This window comes from Pecten maximus, chromosome 1 (genome assembly GCF_902652985.1).
Source record: "Pecten maximus chromosome 1, xPecMax1.1, whole genome shotgun sequence".
In the NCBI taxonomy this organism is placed as follows: Eukaryota; Metazoa; Mollusca; class Bivalvia; order Pectinida; family Pectinidae; genus Pecten; species Pecten maximus.
In genome coordinates, this window is record NC_047015.1 from 33645187 (window position 1) to 33668748 (window position 23562).

Here is a 23562-nt window from a genome sequence, read left to right on the forward strand (position 1 = left end):
CTATGTTGGGTAATGTCTGCCATGGTGAGTGATTTCCATGTATTTGTGAAGGAATTCCTGTCCCTACCGATGTGAGTAATCTCTGCCATGGTGAGGAATTTCCATGTATCTATGAAGGAATTCCTGTTCCTACCGATGTGAGTAATCTCTGCCATGGTGAGGAATTTCCATGTATCTGTGAAGGAATTCCTGTCCCTACCGATGTGATTAATCTCTGCCATGGTGAGGAATTCACAGTCAAGCTGAGACACTTCATGTCATTATAGGGAATAGCAACTTTTAACATTAATATGAGGGAAATAATGTTAAGAGGTAATTCCTGTCATGAATGTGAGAGTATCCATTATCAGTCGGATCCCCATGGGAAGGTGAGGGAAACTGTGTCAATATAAGGGTATTAGTTAACTACCACTATGACAGCATTGAAGGTTATCATGTTCATTAAAAAATGTAAAAGGAAGATTTTGTTTACACAAGATGAACTTTGAAGTCTATAAATAGCTATTCAAATATAGCCCCTAATCAAACTTGTGACCTATACATTTTAAGAGATTTGCCTAAAATGTGGCCTGCAAGGGATCTTTTTGTCACCGTGTACAGAAATATCTAGCGCTGCAAACGTAATCCATGGGACGATATATCGGGGTGTGAATAGTACCGTACGGTTCGATCCATTGTATTTTTTCTCACATCATGGTATGCCCACGGTTTTCCGGATCAGGCTGTTTCTGATTTTCTGCTCGGTAATTGATACAGCCCAAAACCAGCATGGCGGCAGAAGCGCTTTCATCGAGTGACTGTTTAAAAATGTATAAAGTGACTTGATGTTTGGTATCCTTAACCATTACTTTTGAAGAATAATAAAGTAAACCATAGAAAGTTTTCTTGGATTTTATTTTATTGATTATTTGCAAAATAAATGTGTCGTAAAACGTATCGTATCATGAGACAAAGTTGGCATTACATATTGCATCATGAGGGAAACATATTGTTGCAACACTAATACTGATATTCGAAGATGAACCTGATGGACCAATAACCTCGAATGTGATTAGCGAGCATATGTCAAGGTTTAAGTAGAGTGAGCCTGCTAATTAATGCAACATACAAACTGGAAAAAAAATATGTCTGACATTCTACAGTTCAGCAAGGCCCGTAATAACCAAGCCCTTCATTTTCAATTAATTGCATTAAATTGTATTCATAACTTTTTTCTTAAATGTATGAGGCCTGAGAGTGTAAGAGATTATATCAGTTGTCGAAATAGAATACTGAGAGGAAAATATCTGTTTACTTTCTAAGTCAATTTAATATAATGGTGCAATGAAAACTACCATGCCCAGGCTGACTAATTCAAGCTAGTGATCCTGCCCTGTCTAAAGTGTATACCTTACCATATAAGGCTAAAGGGAAATTCCTACTAGTCTGAGCTAGTAAGGTAAGTAATACTCTCCTCTTTTACGCTATTTCTTCCTTCACAAAGTCTTTGCTCTTGATCTCCTATACCTTACTTTTTGAGTTGTCAATGGCACCAATATAATATATAATATATTGTAATATGATATATAATATATAAAAGACCCTCTAAGCACATGCCTTTAATTACCACCAGGCTAAAGAGAAATTCCACTGACCAGAGCTGGCAAGGCAACCTATAGTCTCCACATTTACAATATTCATTGTCTAATCATGATGGTTGGCGGATGTTTGTCTTTCAAACCTAATTTGATATGTAACATACGTATATGGAGAGAATAGGTATGAAATAGCATGTTGGTTTCCAGATGGATCATCATTACACAATAATAATCAACTGTGAAATTCTAATCATCTGTTCAATGCCATACCGAGTACACAGGTACAGTAATTAATTGGTGTGTCACTGATGTGGTATATGTAACCTGTTTCCTTTATATATTGACTCTAGAAATGTGTACCGTATTAATCCTGTAATAAGCTCAGAGGTTCAACACATAAACTTTGATTCAAGGTATGGGTGGGCTCTTCTTCAGTAACCCATGGGGTTCCTCAATAAGATACCCAGCAATACAATCCAATGTGGGTTACGATCCTTCACGTCCTAATATACCCAGCAATACAATCCGATGTGGGTTATAGTCCTTCACATCCTAAGATACCCAGCAGTACAATCCAATGTGGGTTACGATCCTTCACATCCTAAGATACACAACAGTACAATCCAATATGGGTTACGATCCTTCACATCCTAAGATACCCAGCAATACAATCCAATGTGGGTTACGATCCTTTACATCCTAAGATACCCAGCAGTACAATCCAATGTGGGTTATAGTCCTTCACATCCTAAGCTACCCAGCAGTACAATCCAATGTGGGTTACGATCCTTCACATCCTAAGATACCCAGCAGTACAATCCAATGTGGGTTACGATCCTTCACATCCTAAGATACACAACAGTACAATCCAATATGGGTTACGATCCTTCACATCCTAAGATACCCAGCAATACAATCCAATGTGGGTTACAATCCTTTACATCCTAAGATACCCAGCAGTACAATCCAATGTGGGTTATAGTCCTTCACATCCTAAGCTACCCAGCAGTACAATCCAATGTGGGTTACGGTCCTTCACATCCTAAGATACCCAGCAGTACAATCCAATGTGGGTTACGGTCCTTCACATCCTAAGATACCGAGCAGTACAATCCAATGTGGGTTACGATCCTTCACATCCTAAGATACCCTGCAGTACAATCCAATGTGGGTTACGGTCCTTCACATCCTAAGATACCCAGCAGTACAATCCAATGTGGGTTATAGTCCTTCACATCCTAAGATACCCAGCAGTACAATCCAATGTGGGTTACGATCCTTCACATCCTAAGATACCCAGCAGTACAATCCAATGTGGGTTACGATCCTTCACATCCTAAGATACCCAGCAGTACAATCCAATGTGGGTTACGATCCTTCACATCCTAAGCTACCCAGCAGTACAACCCAATGTGGGTTACGGTCCTTCACATCCTAAGATACCCAGCAGTACAATCCAATGTGGGTTACGGTCCTTCACATCCTAAGATACCCAGCAGTACAATCCAATGTGGGTTATAGTCCTTCACATCCTAAGATACCCAGCAGTACAATCCAATGTGGGTTACGGTCCTTCACATCCTAAGATACCGAGCAGTACAATCCAATGTGGGTTACGATCCTTCACATCCTAAGATACCCAGCAGTACAATCCAATGTGGGTTACGATCCTTCACATCCTAAGCTACCCAGCAGTACAACCCAATGTGGGTTACGGTCCTTCACATCCTAAGATACCCAGCAGTACAATCCAATGTGGGTTACGGTCCTTCACATCCTAAGATACCCAGCAGTACAATCCAATGTGGGTTATAGTCCTTCACATCCTAAGATACCCAGCAGTACAATCCAATGTGGGTTACGGTCCTTCACATCCTAAGATACCCAGCAGTACAATCCAATGTGGGTTACGATCCTTCACATCCTAAGATACCCAGCAGTACAATCCAATGTGGGTTACGATCCTTCACATCCTAAGCTACCCAGCAGTACAATCCAATGTGGGTTACGGTCCTTCACATCCTAAGATACCCAGCAGTACAATCCAATGTGGGTTACGGTCCTTCACATCCTAAGATACCCAGCAGTACAATCCAATGTGGGTTATAGTCCTTCACATCCTAAGATACCCAGCAGTACAATCCAATGTGGGTTACGGTCCTTCACATCCTAAGATACCCAGCAGTACAATCCAATGTGGGTTACGGTCCTTCACATCCTAAGATACCGAGCAGTACAATCCAATGTGGGTTACGGTCCTTCACATCCTAAGATACCCAGCAGTACAATCCAATATGGGTTACGATCCTTCATGTCCTAAGATACCCAGCAGTACAATCCAATGTGGGTTACGATCCTTCATGTCCTAAGATACCCAGCAGTACAATCCAATGTGGGTTACGATCCTTCATGTCCTAAGATACCCAGCAGTACAATCCAATGTGGGTTACGATCCTTCACGTCCTAAGATACCCAGCAGTACAATCCAATGTGGGTTACAATGTGATGACCTTATTGCTTTTGGATGACATAGAATTTGTAAGCATTTTACTGAATTCTGATACATGGGTACCATAGGCTTATTACTAGTTATGTGCTTATTGGCAGATAAATATCATTCTACTATCAAATCTATTTTTTCTAGCTTCTTTGATGCTTAATGGATGACTACACAGCCTTGGTATTGCCGTCCATAAATAAATATAGCTGTTGATAGATCAGTATTTAAAAAAAAGCCTGTTTTGTGTCAGCAGTTTGGGCAAGTGTTTAAAGTGTATGTAGTTTAAGTTTCCTCTGGCCCTGCCACCAGATTTATGCATCTACAGTCTATAAGTCAGGGCCAGAGGAAGCTTGATCTAGACATTAGTATAAGCTCTTAATAGACAGATTTGTACCAATTATACATGTAAATTAAATCATCTAGGTTTCCGAGACAACCTTGAACAAATTACAAACATTACAAAATTTAGTGTCTATTTAGTATTTATGTGACATTGTTTGTGACAGATTGGTTTTCAGCAGTGCACTCATACAACTACAAAATAACTGTTACTACAAAATTGGTACTGTAAACCGTAAATATCACTAGATTCAGATATTGCTATTTATGTTAAAACCTGATAATTGCGTAAAACATTATCTGATTTGATGTATGTGTGTGTGAGTCATGTTGACTCCCTTGAAACTATATGCATTTAATATATATATATATACATGTATATGAAATAATTGTACTTGATTTCAGATGATAATGAGAACATTTATGTATACTTGAGTCCAATTATCTCACAGTTACATTTGATTCTGTGGTACATGTCCTTTATCGATCAATGTGTGTACTTTGTATAGATATAGTATAAAATGTCATAAAAACAGAAATATAGTACTGTGTATAACATCCCTTTGTCTGATAGATCTGGACAGATATACATGTATAGATTCATATCATAATATATGTATAGCAGAACTTTGTCGATCATCGGCGACCAGGTAGCTCAGTTGGTAGAGTGTCCGTTTAGATTCAAAGGGTCCCGGCCTGGCTGCTACATTTTCTCTTTCTCCTGTTACAAAATTGGCCAGCTTGCTAACCCATGTCTAATCATTAATGGGAGTACAGTATGCTTAGCAAGGGTATACCCTGAACTTGTGGTTTTGGGGGCAAAGACTTGAAAAAAGGAAGGAGGAATGTAGTGGAACTGGACTGGGTCAATCATCGGCGACCAGGTAGCTCAGTTGGTAGTGTCTGTCCAGAGTGCGGAGGGTCCTAGGTTCGACCCCGGTCTGGCTGCTACATTTTCTCTTTCTCCTGTTACATATATATATATATATGAAGTTTTACCTCTCCAAGCTAGCATACTCTAATAATCACTGTGATGAAAATGTTTTGTTTTCATATGACATTTGATAAAAAAAACTTACAAGAGTTAAATTACCCGTGTCTGTAAGTTCTTTTTGACATCACATCTTGAAGCAACATGAATGTGAACTCCTGTGAAATGACCCAGGCTAGGTCTGACTGTACTGACAAACTCTGCTTGTGAACTCCTGTGAAATGACCCAGGCTAGGTCTGACTGTACTGACAAACTCTGCCTGTGAACTCCTGTGAAATGACCCAGGCTAGGTCTGACTGTACTAACAAACTCTGCCTGTGAACTCCTGTGAAATGACCCAGGCTAGGTCTGACTGTACTGACAAACTCTGCCTGTGAACTCCTGTGAAATGACCCAGGCTAGGTCTGACTGTACTGACAAACTCTGCCTGTGAACCCCTGTGAAATGACCCAGGCTAGGTCTGACTGTACTGACAAACTCTGCCTGTGAACTCCTGTGAAATGACCCAGGCTAGGTCTGACTGTACTGACAAACTCTGCCTGTGAACTCCTGTGAAATGACCCAGGCTAGGTCTGACTGTACTGACAAACTCTGCCTTTGAACTCCTGTGAAATGACCCAGGCTAGGTCTGACTGTACTGACAAACTCTGCCTGTGAACCCCTGTGAAATGACCCAGGCTAGGTCTGACTGTACTGACAAACTCTGTCTGTGAACCCCTGTGAAATGACCCAGGCTAGGTCTGACTGTACTGACAAACTCTGCCTGTGAACTCCTGTGAAATGACCCAGGCTAGGTCTGACTGTACTGACAAACTCTGCCTGTGAACTCCTGTGAAATGACCCAGGCTAGGTCTGACTGTACTGACAAACTCTGCCTGTGAACCCCTGTGAAATGACCCAGGCTAGGTCTGACTGTACTGACAAAACTCTGCCTGTGAACCCCTGTGAAATGACCCAGGCTAGGTCTGACTGTACTGACAAACTCTGCCTGTGAACTCCTGTGAAATGACCCAGGCTAGGTCTGACTGTACTGACCAACTCTGCCTGTGAACCCCTGTGAAATGACCCAGGCTAGGTCTGACTGTACTGACCAACTCTGCCTGTGAACTCCTGTGAAATGACCCAGGCTAGGTCTGACTGTACTGACAAACTCTGCCTGTGAACTCCTGTGAAATGACCCAGGCTAGGTCTGACTGTACTGACAAACTCTGCCTGTGAACTCCTGTGAAATGACCCAGGCTAGGTCTGACTGTACTGACAAACTCTGCCTGTGAACTCCTGTGAAATGACCCAGGCTAGGTCTGACTGTACTGACAAACTCTGCCCGTGAACTCCTGTGAAATGACCCAGGCTAGGTCTGACTGTACTGACAAACTCTGCCCGTGAACTCCTGTGAAATGACCCAGGCTAGGTCTGACTGTACTGACAAACTCTGCCCGTGAACTCCTGTGAAATGACCCAGGCTAGGTCTGACTGTACTGACAAACTCTGCCCGTGAACTCCTGTGAAATGACCCAGGCAAGGTCTGACTGTACTGACAAACTCTGCCCGTGAACTCCTGTGAAATGACCCAGGCTAGGTCTGACTGTACTGACAAACTCTGCCCGTGAACTCCTGTGAAATGACCCAGGCTAGGTCTGACTGTACTGACAAACTCTGCCCGTGAACTCCTGTGAAATGACCCAGGCAAGGTCTGACTGTACTGACAAACTCTGCCCGTGAACTCCTGTGAAATGACCCAGGCTAGGTCTGACTGTACTGACAAACTCTGCCCGTGAACTCCTGTGAAATGACCCAGGCTAGGTCTGACTGTACTGACAAACTCTGCCCGTGAACTCCTGTGAAATGACCCAGGCTAGGTCTGACTGTACTGACAAACTCTGCCCGTGAACTCCTGTGAAATGACCCAGGCTAGGTCTGACTGTACTGACAAACTCTGCCTGTGAACTCCTGTGAAATGACCCAGGCTAGGTCTGACTGTACTGACAAACTCTGCCTGTGAACTCCTGTGAAATGACCCAGGCTAGGTCTGACTGTACTAACAAACTCTGCCTGTGAACTCCTGTGAAATGACCCAGGCTAGGTCTGACTGTACTGACAAACTCTGCCTGTGAACTCCTGTGAAATGACCCAGGCTAGGTCTGACTGTACTGACAAACTCTGCCTGTGAACTCCTGTGAAATGACCCAGGCTAGGTCTGACTGTACTGACAAACTCTGCCTGTGAACTCCTGTGAAATGACCCAGGCTAGGTCTGACTGTACTGACAAACTCTGCCTGTGAACCCCTGTGAAATGACCCAGGCTAGGTCTGACTGTACTGACAAACTCTGCCTCATAAAGCGAGGTACAGGAGTAGACATGAATTTGATTGTCTGTCTTTCCAAATGTCCATTTGTCCGTAGGCCTTTTTTTCTGAACAATTTCAATAGTTTTCATGAAAATTTTATCAAAAACTAAATGATATATATTTACATGCAGTGATTGTGATATAAATTACATAATTGTCCTGTTATCCTGTGGCTTTGCCTGTGTAATATTTTTGCATACGTTGTATTATATGTTACTGTATATAGTGTAATATACCTTTGAGCGTTTTCCATTGGCTGTGCAAGTCAGAAATCAGTTGTCACATGTCAGAACTTAGACAAGAATGTCATGTCATGAATTAAAAATGGTGCAAAAAATGGCCACCGTTACCCTATTTAATTTTGTCCTCTAATATAAAATGAAAACTTGGTCAGTTAAGATCCCATATTTATGGAATGTGTGAATCTCAAAATGTGAGTCGTATCTGTTGGAATGAGTTACTTCTGTATATGTAGCCTACTCATTGATGTGAGTGGCTTATATGTGAGAATTAACTTACTCAAATAGATCACTGCCTTTACAGCACAGCTATCTTTATTACCCATTCCAGACCATTTCTGTCAGGGGTTGTGGAGCTGTACATACACAGTATTCAGAGAAAATCCTGCAGCACCTATTCAAAGGGTCACCAAACCCTTCTTAGCCTGATTTCACTGGAATAAATTAAATATAGTTTTACTGTAATCACAAAAAATTATTCATTTTAAACACACTTCTTGAAAATTCTTGTTTGTATAGTTAAGTCATATTTTTGTCCTGATTGAGAAGTTTTCCCCGAACATTAAATTCTATAACAAAGTTTGTCTCTATCAGACCAATTACAGGTAATCCTATCCCATTTGATTTTTTAAAAGGACTACGTATACAGTGCATTAAACATCACAATTGTCATTACATACATATATATTTATTGTTTATAAACAGACTATAATATTGATACATATATTTATTGTTTTCATACTCTACATAGAGGATATTAAATAGTTTCCCGTTGAATATAACATACACATTTATTTCAGTTGTATGACAGAATATCAATATTTTCACAAGTTCGACGTAGGAGTGAAAGATATCAAAACATTCTGTCATACAAGTGAAATGTATGTTATATTGAACTGGAAACGATTCAGTTTTCTTTTTATTGCATTTTTATGCCAAAAGCAAAACAAATAACAAAATTAAAAACATCGCAAAATTTATAGTGTCAAAAAGTGTGGCAATTCATGACATTGTCTCTTTGGGACGTTACTCCATGTCAACTTGACCGCACCATTTTGAAAGGACTGATCAAAGTAGTTTAATTGTTTCCTCTGTTATCAGAGAATCTGTGCATGAAAAGGTAACATAAAAGTGAATATTTTGTCAAAAACTAATCTGAAATACAGCAAAATAACCCATTTATCTATCTTCGCTTTGATTCGAAATATTGGCAAGTGTCAATGAAGTGAATACAAAGATTAGCTCGAATTGGTCAAAAACGAAAAATTTAAATTTTCACTGCAAAATCTAAAATTTTCCCTGCTCAATGCTGCAGTGAAATATAAGTTTTGTCAGTTTGATAAATTTCTATGTTTTACTGACAAAAATGCAATAAAGGTTTATTTTTTAGAACTGAATTTAATTGTTATATATATTATATATATATGTCTCAAACATTAAAGAAATGATTGTACCATATAAGAATCACAGGCGCTTTTTCTATGCAATCGCCTGTGATAAGAATAGCCTTAATGGTATCTGAAACTCATCTTTGTTGTTTACCATATATCAACTAATCTCTTTATTTTATTTATTTTTTCAGAATAAAGTTGTTGATGTTGATGGTACTAAGGTAAAACTACAGGTAAGAACAAACAGCCTATTTCTAGCTTGGTGCTATATTTTTCACATTGACCCACTTTTAAAATCTGATGTATAATTAAAAATTCTACAGTCAACCTCTAAATTGTCATGGAATTCAAATATATATGCAAAAAGACTCAAATGACTTCTTGAGAACCACAAAATTTTAGGTCAAACTATTCATCCTGCAGCTTGTAGGAGTAGTGATATGGTAAGGGTGTGGGCAAAAACTTCTTGATACGATTCTTATTCAGGTATTTTTTTGTAACCAGCTACATTTCAGTAATCAAAGTCTTATCTTATCTGTGCTTTCGTAACTGGCATGTTATTTATGTACAGAGTACGATATGAATTGAACCACATAGGAGTAAAAGTTGTAGTAAGTGTGTGTACAGGGAGACAGCAGGAGCATTGTTGTATGTCAACAGGCTTGGTTTACAATCTTGTCACAGCTGACGACCGGGGTCACAGATGGTCCTACCCACAGACATGTGATTGGTAGCATAACATGTATTACTCTGTCAAACCATTAGCTTTCACACACTGCATACCGCCTACGAGTCTATTGGGTTATACATAATCTGTAGCAAATTACTAATCTAATGGGGGATTTGTCTCTGATAGGGAAGTCCTGTAATCTTTCAAAGGTTATCAGATTTATCACAGATATTGATGGAAGTAGGCCTGCCATATTTGCCAACTAAAATTTATTAGTTCATAGAACAGAATGTTATAAACAGATCATTGTCCACAGTACCTACAGCATTATCCAAGGCCCCGGGGTCATTAGGTGTCATCGATGTTCCTCCTCATCTTTCCAGAGGAGCATTACAGAATTTATGGGGAAACCTTAGTTCAGGAACTTTCCTTAAAATTCTTTAATACTTTCTTATGGACACTTTAAGTTTGGTAATTTCCTTAAGGAATAATGATGAAACTGAGTTAGGTAATTTCCTTCAGGAATAATGATGAAGTAAGAGAGGAAGCTTGCCAATGTAGTAGGCAGTACTTACTCAGGTCCTGACTAATGGGGGACTTTATAAGGGAGGTAACTTGTCACTGTAGTAGAGGCGGTACTCACTCTGATCCTGACATTAGAGGGACTTTATAAGGGAGGTAACTTGTCATTGTAGTAGAGGCGGTACTCACTCAGGTCCTGACATTAGAGGGACTTTATAAGGGAGGTAACTTGTCATTGTAGTAGAGGCGGTACTCACTCTGATCCTGACATTAGAGGGACTTTATAAGGGAGGTAACTTGTCACTGTAGTAGAGGCGGTACTCACTCTGATCCTGACATTAGAGGGACTTTATAAGGGAGGTAACTTGTCACTGTAGTAGAGGCGGTACTCACTCAGGTCCTGACATTAGAGGGACTTTATAAGGGAGGTAACTTGTCACTGTAGTAGAGGCGGTACTCACTCAGATCCTGACATTAGGGGACTTTATAAGGGAGGTAACTTGTCATTGTAGTAGAGGCGGTACTCACTCTGATCCTGACATTAGGGGACTTTATAAGGGAGGTAAGTTGTCATTGTAGTAGAGGCGGTACTCACTCAGGTCCTGACATTAGAGGGACTTTATAAGGGAGGTAACTTGTCACTGTAGTAGAGGCGGTACTCACTCAGGTCCTGACTAATGGGGGACTTTATAAGGGAGGTAACTTGTCACTGTAGTAGAGGCGGTACTCACTCTGATCCTGACATCAGGGGACTTTATAAGGGAGGTAACTTGTCATTGTAGTAGAGGCGGTACTCACTCAGATCCTGACATTAGAGGGACTTTATAGAGGAGGTAACTTGTCATGGTTCTTTGTCTGGCAGATGCTAATACTATTGCTGGAGATTCATGAAAGAATTTAATCAGGACAAAAAATATTAACATAGCTCACACCTAATTACATTGCTTTGACTGTCAGTACATGTCTGTTTATGCCCCACAGCCCACTACGTTGGCCATCAGGTGTGTTTTTTCCCCGTTCAATTAGCTCTTTAAACCTCTGCCTTTCCATATCAGTGTATTGAAATCTTGGAACAAACCGTACTCAGCTGTAAATGAGTGATTTTAAATCTAGCAGAAAAATGTCAATAGCCAGTAGCCACTGTCCATTGTTAAATCTTAAGTCTCAGCTACCCAGTCTTGAAAAGTGTGAAATAAAATGTTATTGCACTCTATCCCAGCAAATGAACATGATACCTTGTTAAACGATGTAGGTGACAGTGCTGTAATAGTCTCGTGTGTAACTGTAGTGTTATCTATGGAATGACAACAGAATCAATATTACGGAAATAGTTTCCTGGACAAGTTGTTTAAGTTAACAGTGAGTTGGTTGATATAGTGTTAAGACATATTCTAGAGATATTATGAAGTCCCTGGTTAAGTCAATATTGCTCTGTGTCATCGGAGGTCCCAATATCCGGCCTTTGATTACATGTAGGTAAGAATATACCTGTCTTAACTGAATAAAATAAGTAGATTATACAAACTACTGGCCAGTTATATTGAGACTTGACATTTCCACAGCGAACTTACTAACTCTAGGAGATTGATTATTGAAATGGTCACATTTGTTTAATATTTGTTCCATTTCAAATTAATGAAATCTCTAGACGTCCAATCTGTACGAATAGTCCTCGGGACATGAAGTTGCTTGTTTACACTTGACTTAGCGTGAAAAGCTGTGTTGATCCTTAGTTTTACCTGTAAGAGGTACATCCAATTATATCCACCCACACCAGGTAGAGGTCACCACGATCACGTTCCATACCTGAAAAATAACATTTTCCTATCTTTGTGTCCTATGGGTGTGTTTTACTCAAGGAGCTTTTACCTGTGTATCTTATATATAGTACAAACATATGAATAAACCAGACTGTTGGCATGCGTCATACTCAAATGTAGCATTTTAAGTGTAATTGCTTATTTTATGTTAAATACCTGTAGTGACAAACCTTTCAGATTTGAATTATAGATAGTTTATTATTCTAATATTATGACTGTACTTTTAGTAAAAAGCCTGTTGGGAAGGAATGAGATAATACACAAAGAGAGTTATTTGTTTGGCCCAGCAATCTCTTTCTAAGATTATTTATTGTAAGGATTAGTGTATACAAAAATTAATGGTTTTGAATAATGTTCGACTTTCTCTTTTCACAAAATCCCATTATTGGCATAATGTTACAGTTATATATAAGAGAAACATGTATTTCTCAGCGGCCACAACTTCTCAACATTAAGTTTAATGACTGAAAAAAATCGGCAGCACGACGTCCCCTCATTGTCATCAGCAGCTCCCATAGACATTGGTATTGATCATAAATCCGTACAGCTATTTCTACATAATTACTTACACTATCAGGAAACCTCATCATTGACTGAGAAGTCTTTTCCTGTCATCTGAATTGACATTTTAACATCATGTGGGCTGAAAGCCATTACTATTACAATATGCATTTAATGGAGAGATGACATATTAAGCAGTAGACAAAAGTACAACTTAAAAAGGTTTGATGTTCACAAGGGGAAACATGGCTATCGGAAAATAGTTCTCCATCTTCAACAGATTTCTTTATGATCAAATTCCCATTGAAGCTGTAAGAATGATGGTGTACTGATGGTAACGTGAACGCAATGTAATTATACAACTGTACCAGGCTATATACACTGGTGATTCTGACATCCTTCTCTGTACCCTAGATAGTACCAGGCTATAGACACTGGTGATTCTGACATCCTTCTCTGTACCCTAGATAGTACCAGGCTATAGACACTGGTGATTCTGACACCCTTCTCTGTACCCTAGCTAGTACCAGGCTATAGACACTGATGATTCTGACATCCTTCTCTGTACCCTAGATAGTACCAGGCTATAGACACTGGTGATTCTGACATCCTTCTCTGTACCCTAGATAGTACCAGGCTATAGACAACTGGTGATTCTGACATCCTTCTCTGTACCCTAGATAGTACCAGGCTATAGACACTGGTGATTCTGGCATCCTTCTCTGTACCCTGGATAGTACCAGGCTATAGACAACTGGTGATTCTGACATCCTTCTCTGTACCCTAGATAGTACCAGGCTATAGACACTGGTGATTCTGACGTCCTTCTCTGTACCCTGGATAGTACCAGGCTATAGACAACTGGTGATTCTGACATCCTTCTCTGTACCCTAGATAGTACCAGGCTATAGACAACTGGTGATTCTGACATCCTTCTCTGTACCCTAGATAGTACCAGGCTATAGACACTGGTGATTCTGACATCCTTCTCTGTACCCTATATAGTACCAGGCTATAGACACTGGTGATTCTGGCATCCTTCTCTGTACCCTGGATAGTACCAGGCTATAGACAACTGGTGATTCTGACATCCTTCTCTGTACCCTAGATAGTACCAGGCTATAGACACTGGTGATTCTGACATCCTTCTCTGTACCCTGGATAGTACCAGGCTATAGACAACTGGTGATTCTGACATCCTTCTCTGTACCCTAGATAGTACCAGGCTATAGACACTGGTGATTCTGGCATCCTTCTCTGTACCCTGGATAGTACCAGGCTATAGACAACTGGTGATTCTGACATCCTTCTCTGTACCCTAGATAGTACCAGGCTATAGACACTGGTGATTCTGACATCCTTCTCTGTACCCTAGATAGCACCAGGCTATAGACACTGGTGATTCTGACATCCTTCTCTGTACCCTAGATAGCACCAGGCTATAGACACTGGTGATTCTGACATCCTTCTCTGTACCCTAGATAGTACCAGGCTATAGACACTGATGATTCTGACATCCTTCTCTGTACCCTAGATAGTACCAGGCTATAGACAACTGGTGATTCTGACATCCTTCTCTGTACCCTAGATAGTACCAGGCTATAGACACTGGTGATTCTGACATCCTTCTCTGTACCCTAGATAGTACCAGGCTATAGACAACTGGTGATTCTGACATCCTTCTCTGTACCCTAGATAGTACCAGGCTATAGACAACTGGTGATTCTGACATCCTTCTCTGTACCCTAGATAGTACCAGGCTATAGACACTGGTGATTCTGACATCCTTCTCTGTACCCTAGATAGTACCAGGCTATAGACACTGGTGATTCTGACATCCTTCTCTGTACCCTGGATAGTACCAGGCTATAGACACTGGTGATTCTGACATCCTTCTCTGTACCCTGGATAGTACCAGGCTATAGACACTGGTGATTCTGACATCCTTCTCTGTACCCTAGATAGTACCAGGCTATAGACAACTGGTGATTCTGACATCCTTCTCTGTACCCTAGATAGTACCAGGCTATAGACACTGGTGATTCTGACATCCTTCTCTGTACCCTAGATAGTACCAGGCTATAGACAACTGGTGATTCTGACATCCTTCTCTGTACCCTAGATAGTACCAGGCTATAGACACTGGTGATTCTGACATCCTTCTCTGTACCCTATATAGTACCAGGCTATGGACACTGGTGATTCTGACATCCTTCTCTGTACCCTAGATAGTACCAGGCTATAGACACTGGTGATTCTGACATCCTTCTCTGTACCCTGGCTTGCGCTTAAAAGTTTGATGTCATCTGTTAGAAAGTACTTGATAGGTTTTTGCCAAATCCTGTTCACTTGTTCCTCTTCGATCCTAGTTGTGTTACTCCGATACATTCTCAAAGTCAAAGCTCAAGGTCATTTCCATTTAAGTCCATTATTATCCAATGCACATAAACAATCCCTTTGAATCCCTATTTCCTGAAGAGTACTACCTAACATGTAGGTTCCCTTGGTCCCTACTTGTGCCCATTGATCTTTGAGTCTGATCAGGAAAACAAAATGGCTTAAAGGCAGCCACTGTGGATTTCAGCTTTTATTGATACATTTCCAAATGTTTTTCTTAGATCTTTCTTAGACTTCATATGTATGTTTCCCATCATCAAATGATTAAAAGTAAGAGGGGAAAGAAGAAAAGTAGAGAAAAGATCAGTCTTTCATCGGACTGTTAAAGATCATTCAACGGTGGGTGCCAAGATCATCTATTGTTTATTTCATCTGTCATTTCCGTATATGGATGAAAAGTGATTCAGATAAAATGCCTGCTGTATGATAATACAGAAACACTGGGTCTGCTAGTTGACATATATTTGATGAAACACCACTGAAACTGATCAGGATTGAAAACACTAATAGGATCTCCAAGGTTTCAGAAACAATTTAAATGGCGAAGTGATTTAGATATAAATGGATAGCATGAATGTGTTTGGGGAATGGGTAGAGTATACATTTACTGTACTGTGATGAGAAGAATATAAGATTACTCTACATATCCTCAATAACTCCCTGATGTACGGGGGTGTTGTCTGTAGGAGGTATTATAAATAGCAATTATTGGCATTCTGTTGGAACTGCAATAGATATGGGAGGGCTTATTTAAGGGAAAAGAAAGCATTGCTGGCATTCTATTGAACTGCATTAGGGAGAGAGGGCTTATTTAAGGGAAAAGAAATATCATTGGTTGGCATTCTGTTGGAACTGTAATAGATATGGGAGGGCTTATTTAAGGGAAAAGAAAGCATTGCTGGCATTCTATTGAACTGCATTAGGGAGAGAGGGCTTATTAAGGGAAAAGAAATAGCATTGGTTGGCATTCTGTTGAACTGTAATAGATATTAAATTGGTTACAACAGGACATTGAAATAGGATTTGTTAGCATTTTATATATGGACAGGCTTATTACCGGACATTTTCAGATCAATACAATACTACCAACAGGATAATGTTAGGCTGTGGTCCCTAATTATGATGTTCTGTTTTCAGATTTGGGATACAGCAGGACAAGAACGTTTTCGCAGTATAACACGAGCTTACTATCGTGATGCTAATGGTATGTCACCATGGCGACTATTCTTATCAAATCTTCATAAAGTATAACCTGTGTATAATGGACAGCTGATTTAAATTTGACCTATTCAATTAGAACTTCACATCATCTGAAATAAATTTTGATAATTTCGGGAAAAATCTCAAATTATATCCTAACAGTGTTTAAATCTTTTCCCTAAAAGTGTTTGTATTTTACAGCTTCAACTGAATCAATAAAAGAGTCTTTTTAACCCAGTTGTCCATTAAATGAGGTTTATACTTGGTTTGTGTGACCTACTTTGCTGATGACCTTGACATTTGTTGTTACAGATTTGGGACACAGCTGGACAGGAAAGATTCAGAAGTGTAACACACGCATATTACCGAGATGCACATGGTACCAAATTTATTGATCTGCTGTGTCTAGTACTGTGTGCCTAACTTATATCTTCTCCCACTAAACACGTCGGTGTTGTGATGATTGTTACGGCTTTCACAGCTGTGACTTGTAAAGTAACATTTCAGTCTTTACTAATTTATATATATTTTCATTGTGTTTTAACAACAATCTGGGTGTTTTTTTATGTAAGTTGCATGTATGTAAGTATTTCATGTTCAAAGGTTTACATTCCAATATTGTTTCTTATTAGACAATTCAATAGCAACGTTAACATGCACTGGCCATTTCCCTCAACAGAAAGTTCCTGTGTTACTTCTTGCTTTTTATTCAAATTATATTCCTGACGAATACAGATTATTATGCTATTGAAGTCAAATAGAAACTTGAGTGATTGCAAAATTGAATACATAATTCACTTTCAAAATTTACAAAATATTCCTTTGTTTCAAGTTTTAAATATTCTATTCAAATTCCCATTTTCCCAGCATCATACATCCCTATATACCAGGTAGATACAAATATATACTTTTAACATTGTATATACCCATTATTCATGCTAACTGCTGTTTTTCAGCAAAGTAGTGAAGAGGCGCGTGACAAATTGTTGTCGGCTGACTGATTACCGTTGGCAGACAAACTAATTCATGTTTTTTTCTGTTTCATATTTAATTAATAATGATATGTGAAAATGAGCCTGCATCTATTAGTAATGAGTGTGAACATCTCTCGTCACTACATTGTATGCTAGGAAATCAATAGAGCAGTGTGCATGAAACCCATTGATATTGTGTTATTATTGGAGTCACCCTTCATGTTCATTTTCTCTGAATTTTTACCATTTGCTTTTCAGGTAATGGAAACATTATGATGTTTATCACAATATTTCCGTTATTCTATTCCACTTTTCCCATATAATTAATTATATAGGCACGAGAAAGTAATCATGATGTTTCTGGTTTCACCAGAATGTTTTTGTAGTGTATACAAAACAAGGGTATGGATTTAAACAGTGCTAATGTGAAAAACTGTCATGAAAACTTCAAGGTTAACCACCAAAAATAAAGCAACAGAGAAACCAGAAACACACAAATTATTTCTTTGGCCTAAATGATATAATAACCCATTACATTGTACTTACAAAGGTAAAACAAATGCTGTGTAATTGCACAGATTTGGAAATGTCATCAGATTATGTCTACATCAAAAAACATTCTGATAATATGCTGCTATGATGGTAGTGAACAACACATGTATATGTTGTTTGTTGATTTTCTCCTGAGTTATTCCCCTTTCTGGTTTTCCTGTAATGTGTAAGTTTATAATTATTTATCAAGGTTAATATTCTGGCAATATTCAGTCAGTGTCATCAAAAACATGGAATCAAAATCCTGATACAATTATATCCCCTCAAAGCTTTGTAAACTGATCAGTTTATATTTTCAGTGAGTGAGTGAGTTCTTTTTCAAAACACCTATTTATACTATTGCTTTATTTATATCCATTTCATCAATAACATACTTTGACTTTCTCCATTTGACATGAATTAATTGTCTGTCTGTGTAGCTAGCTATGCTGCATATTGTTGTTAATAACCAGTAGTGACAGTCCTGTTAGAGTTGTTGCCCTTAGGGCTTTCTACATTTAGTAAACAAATATTGTCACAGTAGTTCAAACCACACAGGTTTAATGGTTTCAAAAATAGCTCACTAATTAATACCACTATTGATTTATATAAATGATGTATTGTCAGGATATTGTTTTATTGTCAAGGAAGTTATTGTTTCTAGTTTGTAAGATTCTTGTTTGTCATTGTAATACAGTCAAATTTTGTTATCACAAACTCTCATAACTTATATACTGACAGGAAACCAAAACACTATTAGAATTGTCTGGTTTACTACAGGAAATAGAAACCTATACATTCTGTAACATCTTTTATTTCCCGTAAACCGTATAATTTCTGATTTCATTTCTTTTTCCTTTGCTGTTAAGGATGATAAGTAATTGACTTTTACTTAGTCTGTTTTGTTTATAATGAGCCAGCCCACTTGTGTGTTACAGCATTGCTCCTCCTATACGATGTCACCAACAAAAGCAGCTTTGACAACATAAGGGTAAGGCTCTACTTTGAAAAATCAAACAAAGTTATGTTTCTAAGAAACAATGAAATCTATCTAAAGCTGACAATCATCATAATCTATTCATACAAAATTGTACCAATATAAGGCCTGGGTTTGTTTTGTTAGGCATTGTGTATCGGGGTAAATAAAAAGTTGATACAAGAATGAACATACCTTCAGCATATTTCTTATTTGCATACAAAGACCAGGTGACATTATACTTTATTTCAGAACAAAAAAACTGTGCACATTACACGAGTTTTTACGGTATTGTATATTGTCAGTGCCCACAGCATTTCTCAAAACCCTGTACTCCTGCATATATACACAACTTTTCTCATTTGGACCTTCGACATTGGTCTGAGGATGAAATAAGACAAATTTTCGAGGTCTCACAAAACCAAGGTCACGCTCTTGTCAAGATCTTATACAACAAAGGTCACATTCTTGTCAAGGTCTCACAGAACTAAGGTCACGATCTTGTCAGGTTCTCACAGAACTAAGGTCACATTCTTGTCAAGGTCTCACAGGACTAAGGTCACGGTCTTGTCAAGTTCTCACAGAACTAAGGTCAAGGTCTTGTCAAATTCTCTCAGAACTAAGGTCACGGTCTTGTCAGGTTCTCACAGAACTAAGGTCACGGTCTTGTCAGGTTTTCACATAACTATGGTCATGTTCTTATCAAGGTCTCACAGAACTAGGGTCATGTACTTGTCAAGGTCTCACAGAACTAAGGTCATGTTCTTGTCAGGTTTTCACAGAACTAAGGTCACGGTCTTGTCAAGGTCTCACAGAACTAAGGTCACGTTCTTGTCAGGTTTTCATAGAACTAAGGTCACAGTCTTGTCAAGGTCTCACATAACTATATTCATGTTCTTATCAAGGTCTCACAGAACTAAGGTCATGTACTTGTCAAGCTCTCGCAGAACTAAAGCCACATTCTTCTCAAGGTCTCACAGAACCAAGGTCAAGGTGTTATGGTGACTATTTGTAAAGGATTACACTGTAAAAATGTCCATTTTCACGCATCGAAATGTTTGCTTAATCAGATTTCAAACTGTTCGCCATGTGGATATTTTCGAGTTGTCAGTCATGCTGAAAATATATTTTCATGCTACGATATCATTGAGCATGTATATCCGAGTGCAAGTTATCTCCCTTGATTAATGAACACTATATATATATATACATGTATATATATATGAAAACTTTAAAGGACGTTGTGCATTGTGTAAATAGTAGAAATAATTCCCGATTTTTGTACCAATACATCTAAGAAGGCTAGTTCTGTTTCACTTTGCTCCATGGTAAATTGTATTGACATGTTGAGGCTATTTAGTATATCCTGAAATATACCTAGCTCAGGTTTTGTCTTTGTCCAAATAGATGACGTCATAATGTAACTAAGCAGGAATAAACAAATCGCCTGAAGATGGCCAGCAAGGCCTGAAAACGTTAGCGAAAATGCCGTGTTGATTTCATTATTTCTACTATATATACAAATGTATATATAAATAAGCAAAAATTTCTGCATCGCAAAATTTCCAATTTTACAGTTCTACCATGGATACACCAAAATAAAATAAGAAACAAGATCTGGCACACTGGTTTGATTTGATAAACCATTAGCTGTAGAATTAACTGGCACACTGGTTTGATTTTGATAAACCATTAGCTGTAGAATTAACTGGCACACTGGTTTGATTTTGATAAACCATTAGATGTAGAATTACCTGGCTCACTGGTTTGATTTTGATAAACCATTAGATGTAGAATTACCTGACACACTGGTATGATTTTGATAATCATTCGCTGTAGAATTACCTGGCTCACTGGTTTGATTTTGATAAACAAATGGCTGTAGAATTACCCGACACACTGGTTTGATTTTGATAAACCATTAGCTGTAGAATTACCTGGCTCACTGGTTTGATTTTGATAAACCATTAGATGTAGAATTACCTGGCTCACTGGTTTGATTTTGATAAACCATTAGCTGTAGAATTACCCGGCACACTGGTTTGATTTTAATAAACCATTAGCTGTAGAATTACCCGGCACACTGGTTTGATTTTGATAAACAAATGGCTGTAGAATTACCTGGCTCACTAAGTTTGATTTTGATAAACCATTAGATGTAGAATTACCTGGCTCACTAAGTTTGATTTTAATAAACCATTAGCTGTAGAATTACCTGGCTCACTGGTTTGATTTTGATAAACCATTAGCTGTAGAATTACCCGGCACACTGGTTTGATTTTGATAAACAAATGGCTGTAGAATTACCTGGCTCACTAAGTTTGATTTTGATAAACCATTAGCTGTAGAATTACTTGGCTCACTAAGTTTGATTTTAATAAACCATTAGCTGTAAAATTACCCGGCACACTGGTTTGATTTTGATAAACAAATGGCTGTAGAATTACCTTGTACACTAGGTTTGATTTTGATAAACCATTAGCTGTAGAATTACCTGGCATACTGGTTTGATTTTGATAACCATTCGCTGTAGAATTACCTTGCACACTGGATTGATTTTGATAAACCATTAGCTGTAGAATTACCTGGCTCACTGGTTTGATTTTGATAAACCATTAGATGTAGAATTACCTGGCTCACTGGTTTGATTTTGATAAACCATTAGCTGTAGAATTACCCGGCACACTGGTTTGATTTTAATAAACCATTAGCTGTAGAATTACCCGGCACACTGGTTTGATTTTGATAAACAAATGGCTGTAGAATAACCTGGCTCACTAAGTTTGATTTTGATAAACCATTAGATGTAGAATTACCTGGCTCACTAAGTTTGATTTTAATAAACCATTAGCTGTAGAATTACCTGGCTCACTGGTTTGATTTTGATAAACCATTAGCTGTAGAATTACCCGGCACACTGGTTTGATTTTGATAAACAAATGGCTGTAGAATTACCTGGCTCACTAAGTTTGATTTTGATAAACCATTAGCTGTAGAATTACCTGGCTCACTAAGTTTGATTTTAATAAACCATTAGCTGTAAAATTACCCGGCACACTGGTTTGATTTTGATAAACCATTAGCTGTAGAATTACCTGGCATACTGGTTTGATTTTGATAACCATTCGCTGTAGAATTACCTTGCACACTGGATTGATTTTGATAAACCATTAGCTGTAGAATTACCTGGCACACTGGTTTGATTTTGATAAACCATTAGCTGTAGAATTACCCGGCACACTAAGTTTGATTTTGATAAACCATTAGCTGTAGAATTACCTGGCTCACTAAGTTTGATTTTGATAAACCATTAGCTGTAGAATTACCTGGCACACTGGTATGATTTTGATAAACCATTAACTATAGAATTAATCTTAACTTTGGAATGTTTCAGGCATGGCTGGGTGAAATTAATGAGTATGCGCAGGAAGATGTTGTAATCATGTTGTTAGGTAACAAATCAGACTCCACTGCAGACCGAGTAATACGAACAGAGGACGGAGAAAAACTTGCAAGGGTATGTATGGTTTTCTGTGTTGTAAACAACAGTCATCTTCTGGATAGTAATGAAACCCATTACAATTCAAAGTACATGTACTCTGTATGAGAAAATATACCAGTTATTTTTTTTTTTTAAATCAGATACTTGTTTTGCTTTTCAGGAATTAATATGAAATCTTTCTGGCTTCTCCAGTACACTTACAAAGTAGCTAATAGTCAAATTGGAACAAGGTCTGTAATATAATAGATTTGTTTTCATCTTTCTCTTCAGGAATAGTGAATTTTTGGTGGGTAAAATTCGGTGAAAATTAGTGATTCTGCGAAATTTGTTATTTGTTCAGAAATAAATCAATCAATACTAACATTCCTATGTAATATACAAGGTGTTTACATGCTATTCAATTTATTAATGCGGATCAAGGTTTGTACTTTTTGGAAAAAATACAGAATTTTGATTTTTCAAGTGAGTTTTAGAGAGTGCTTAAACTTGTACATGTGTGAACAAAGTGTGACAGACGAGACTCTTGCATTCATATATTATAAACATGGGATGCTGTTTCGTAACGAGCTTGCCCATGGTCTAAAGGGACGTAACTCTTATGTTATTATTTTACAGGAATATGGTGTTGCCTTCATGGAAACTAGTGCCAAGACTGGAATGAATGTAGATTTAGCATTTATGGCAGTGGCAAGGTTTGTATACATTACTTAATACAGAAAACTTCATTTTACAACAATAACTTAGATAAATCACGCTTGTTGGTCCCGATGGTAGTGGGGTGTTACTGTGGGAGGAAACCTAGAGGAAACCCACCTGGTCGGCAGGTGACCCTGTACTGTTTCACATCCAACAGAAATCAAACCCCAGCAGCCAAGGCGAAATGCGAGTGGGTTACAACTGTGCCACCCAGCCACCCAGCCACCCCTTTACTATGATTACTTAGGATGTTGTTAAAAGTAGCATGCTTTAAAAAATACAATAACTTACCCTGGTAATTAAACTTGTTTTTTCATCCATCTGATATTTTGATATGCTGTATTTTTTTGTATTTCTTTTTTATGAAAACTTTTATATTGACAGAAC

General features: G+C 38.4%; 1 protein-coding gene across 6 annotated transcripts in view; it reads left to right on the plus strand.

Moving 5' to 3' along the window:
- Positions 1–23562, plus strand: part of LOC117330943 (ras-related protein Rab-26-like) — a 131001-nt gene that overhangs the window by 102294 nt on the left and 5145 nt on the right. For 4 of the 6 annotated variants that reach the window (XM_033889561.1, XM_033889536.1, XM_033889521.1 and 1 more), the window contains exons 3-7: positions 9578–9619; positions 16809–16875; positions 18940–18992; positions 22372–22494; positions 23095–23171. In XM_033889561.1, the coding sequence (XP_033745452.1) occupies positions 9578–9619; positions 16809–16875; positions 18940–18992; positions 22372–22494; positions 23095–23171 (362 nt within the window). Of the gene's footprint in view, positions 1–9577; positions 9620–16433; positions 16501–16808; positions 16876–18939; positions 18993–22371; positions 22495–23094; positions 23172–23562 lie in introns of all 6 variants that reach the window. The other 2 variants (XM_033889544.1, XM_033889530.1) reach the window with 1 other exon arrangement.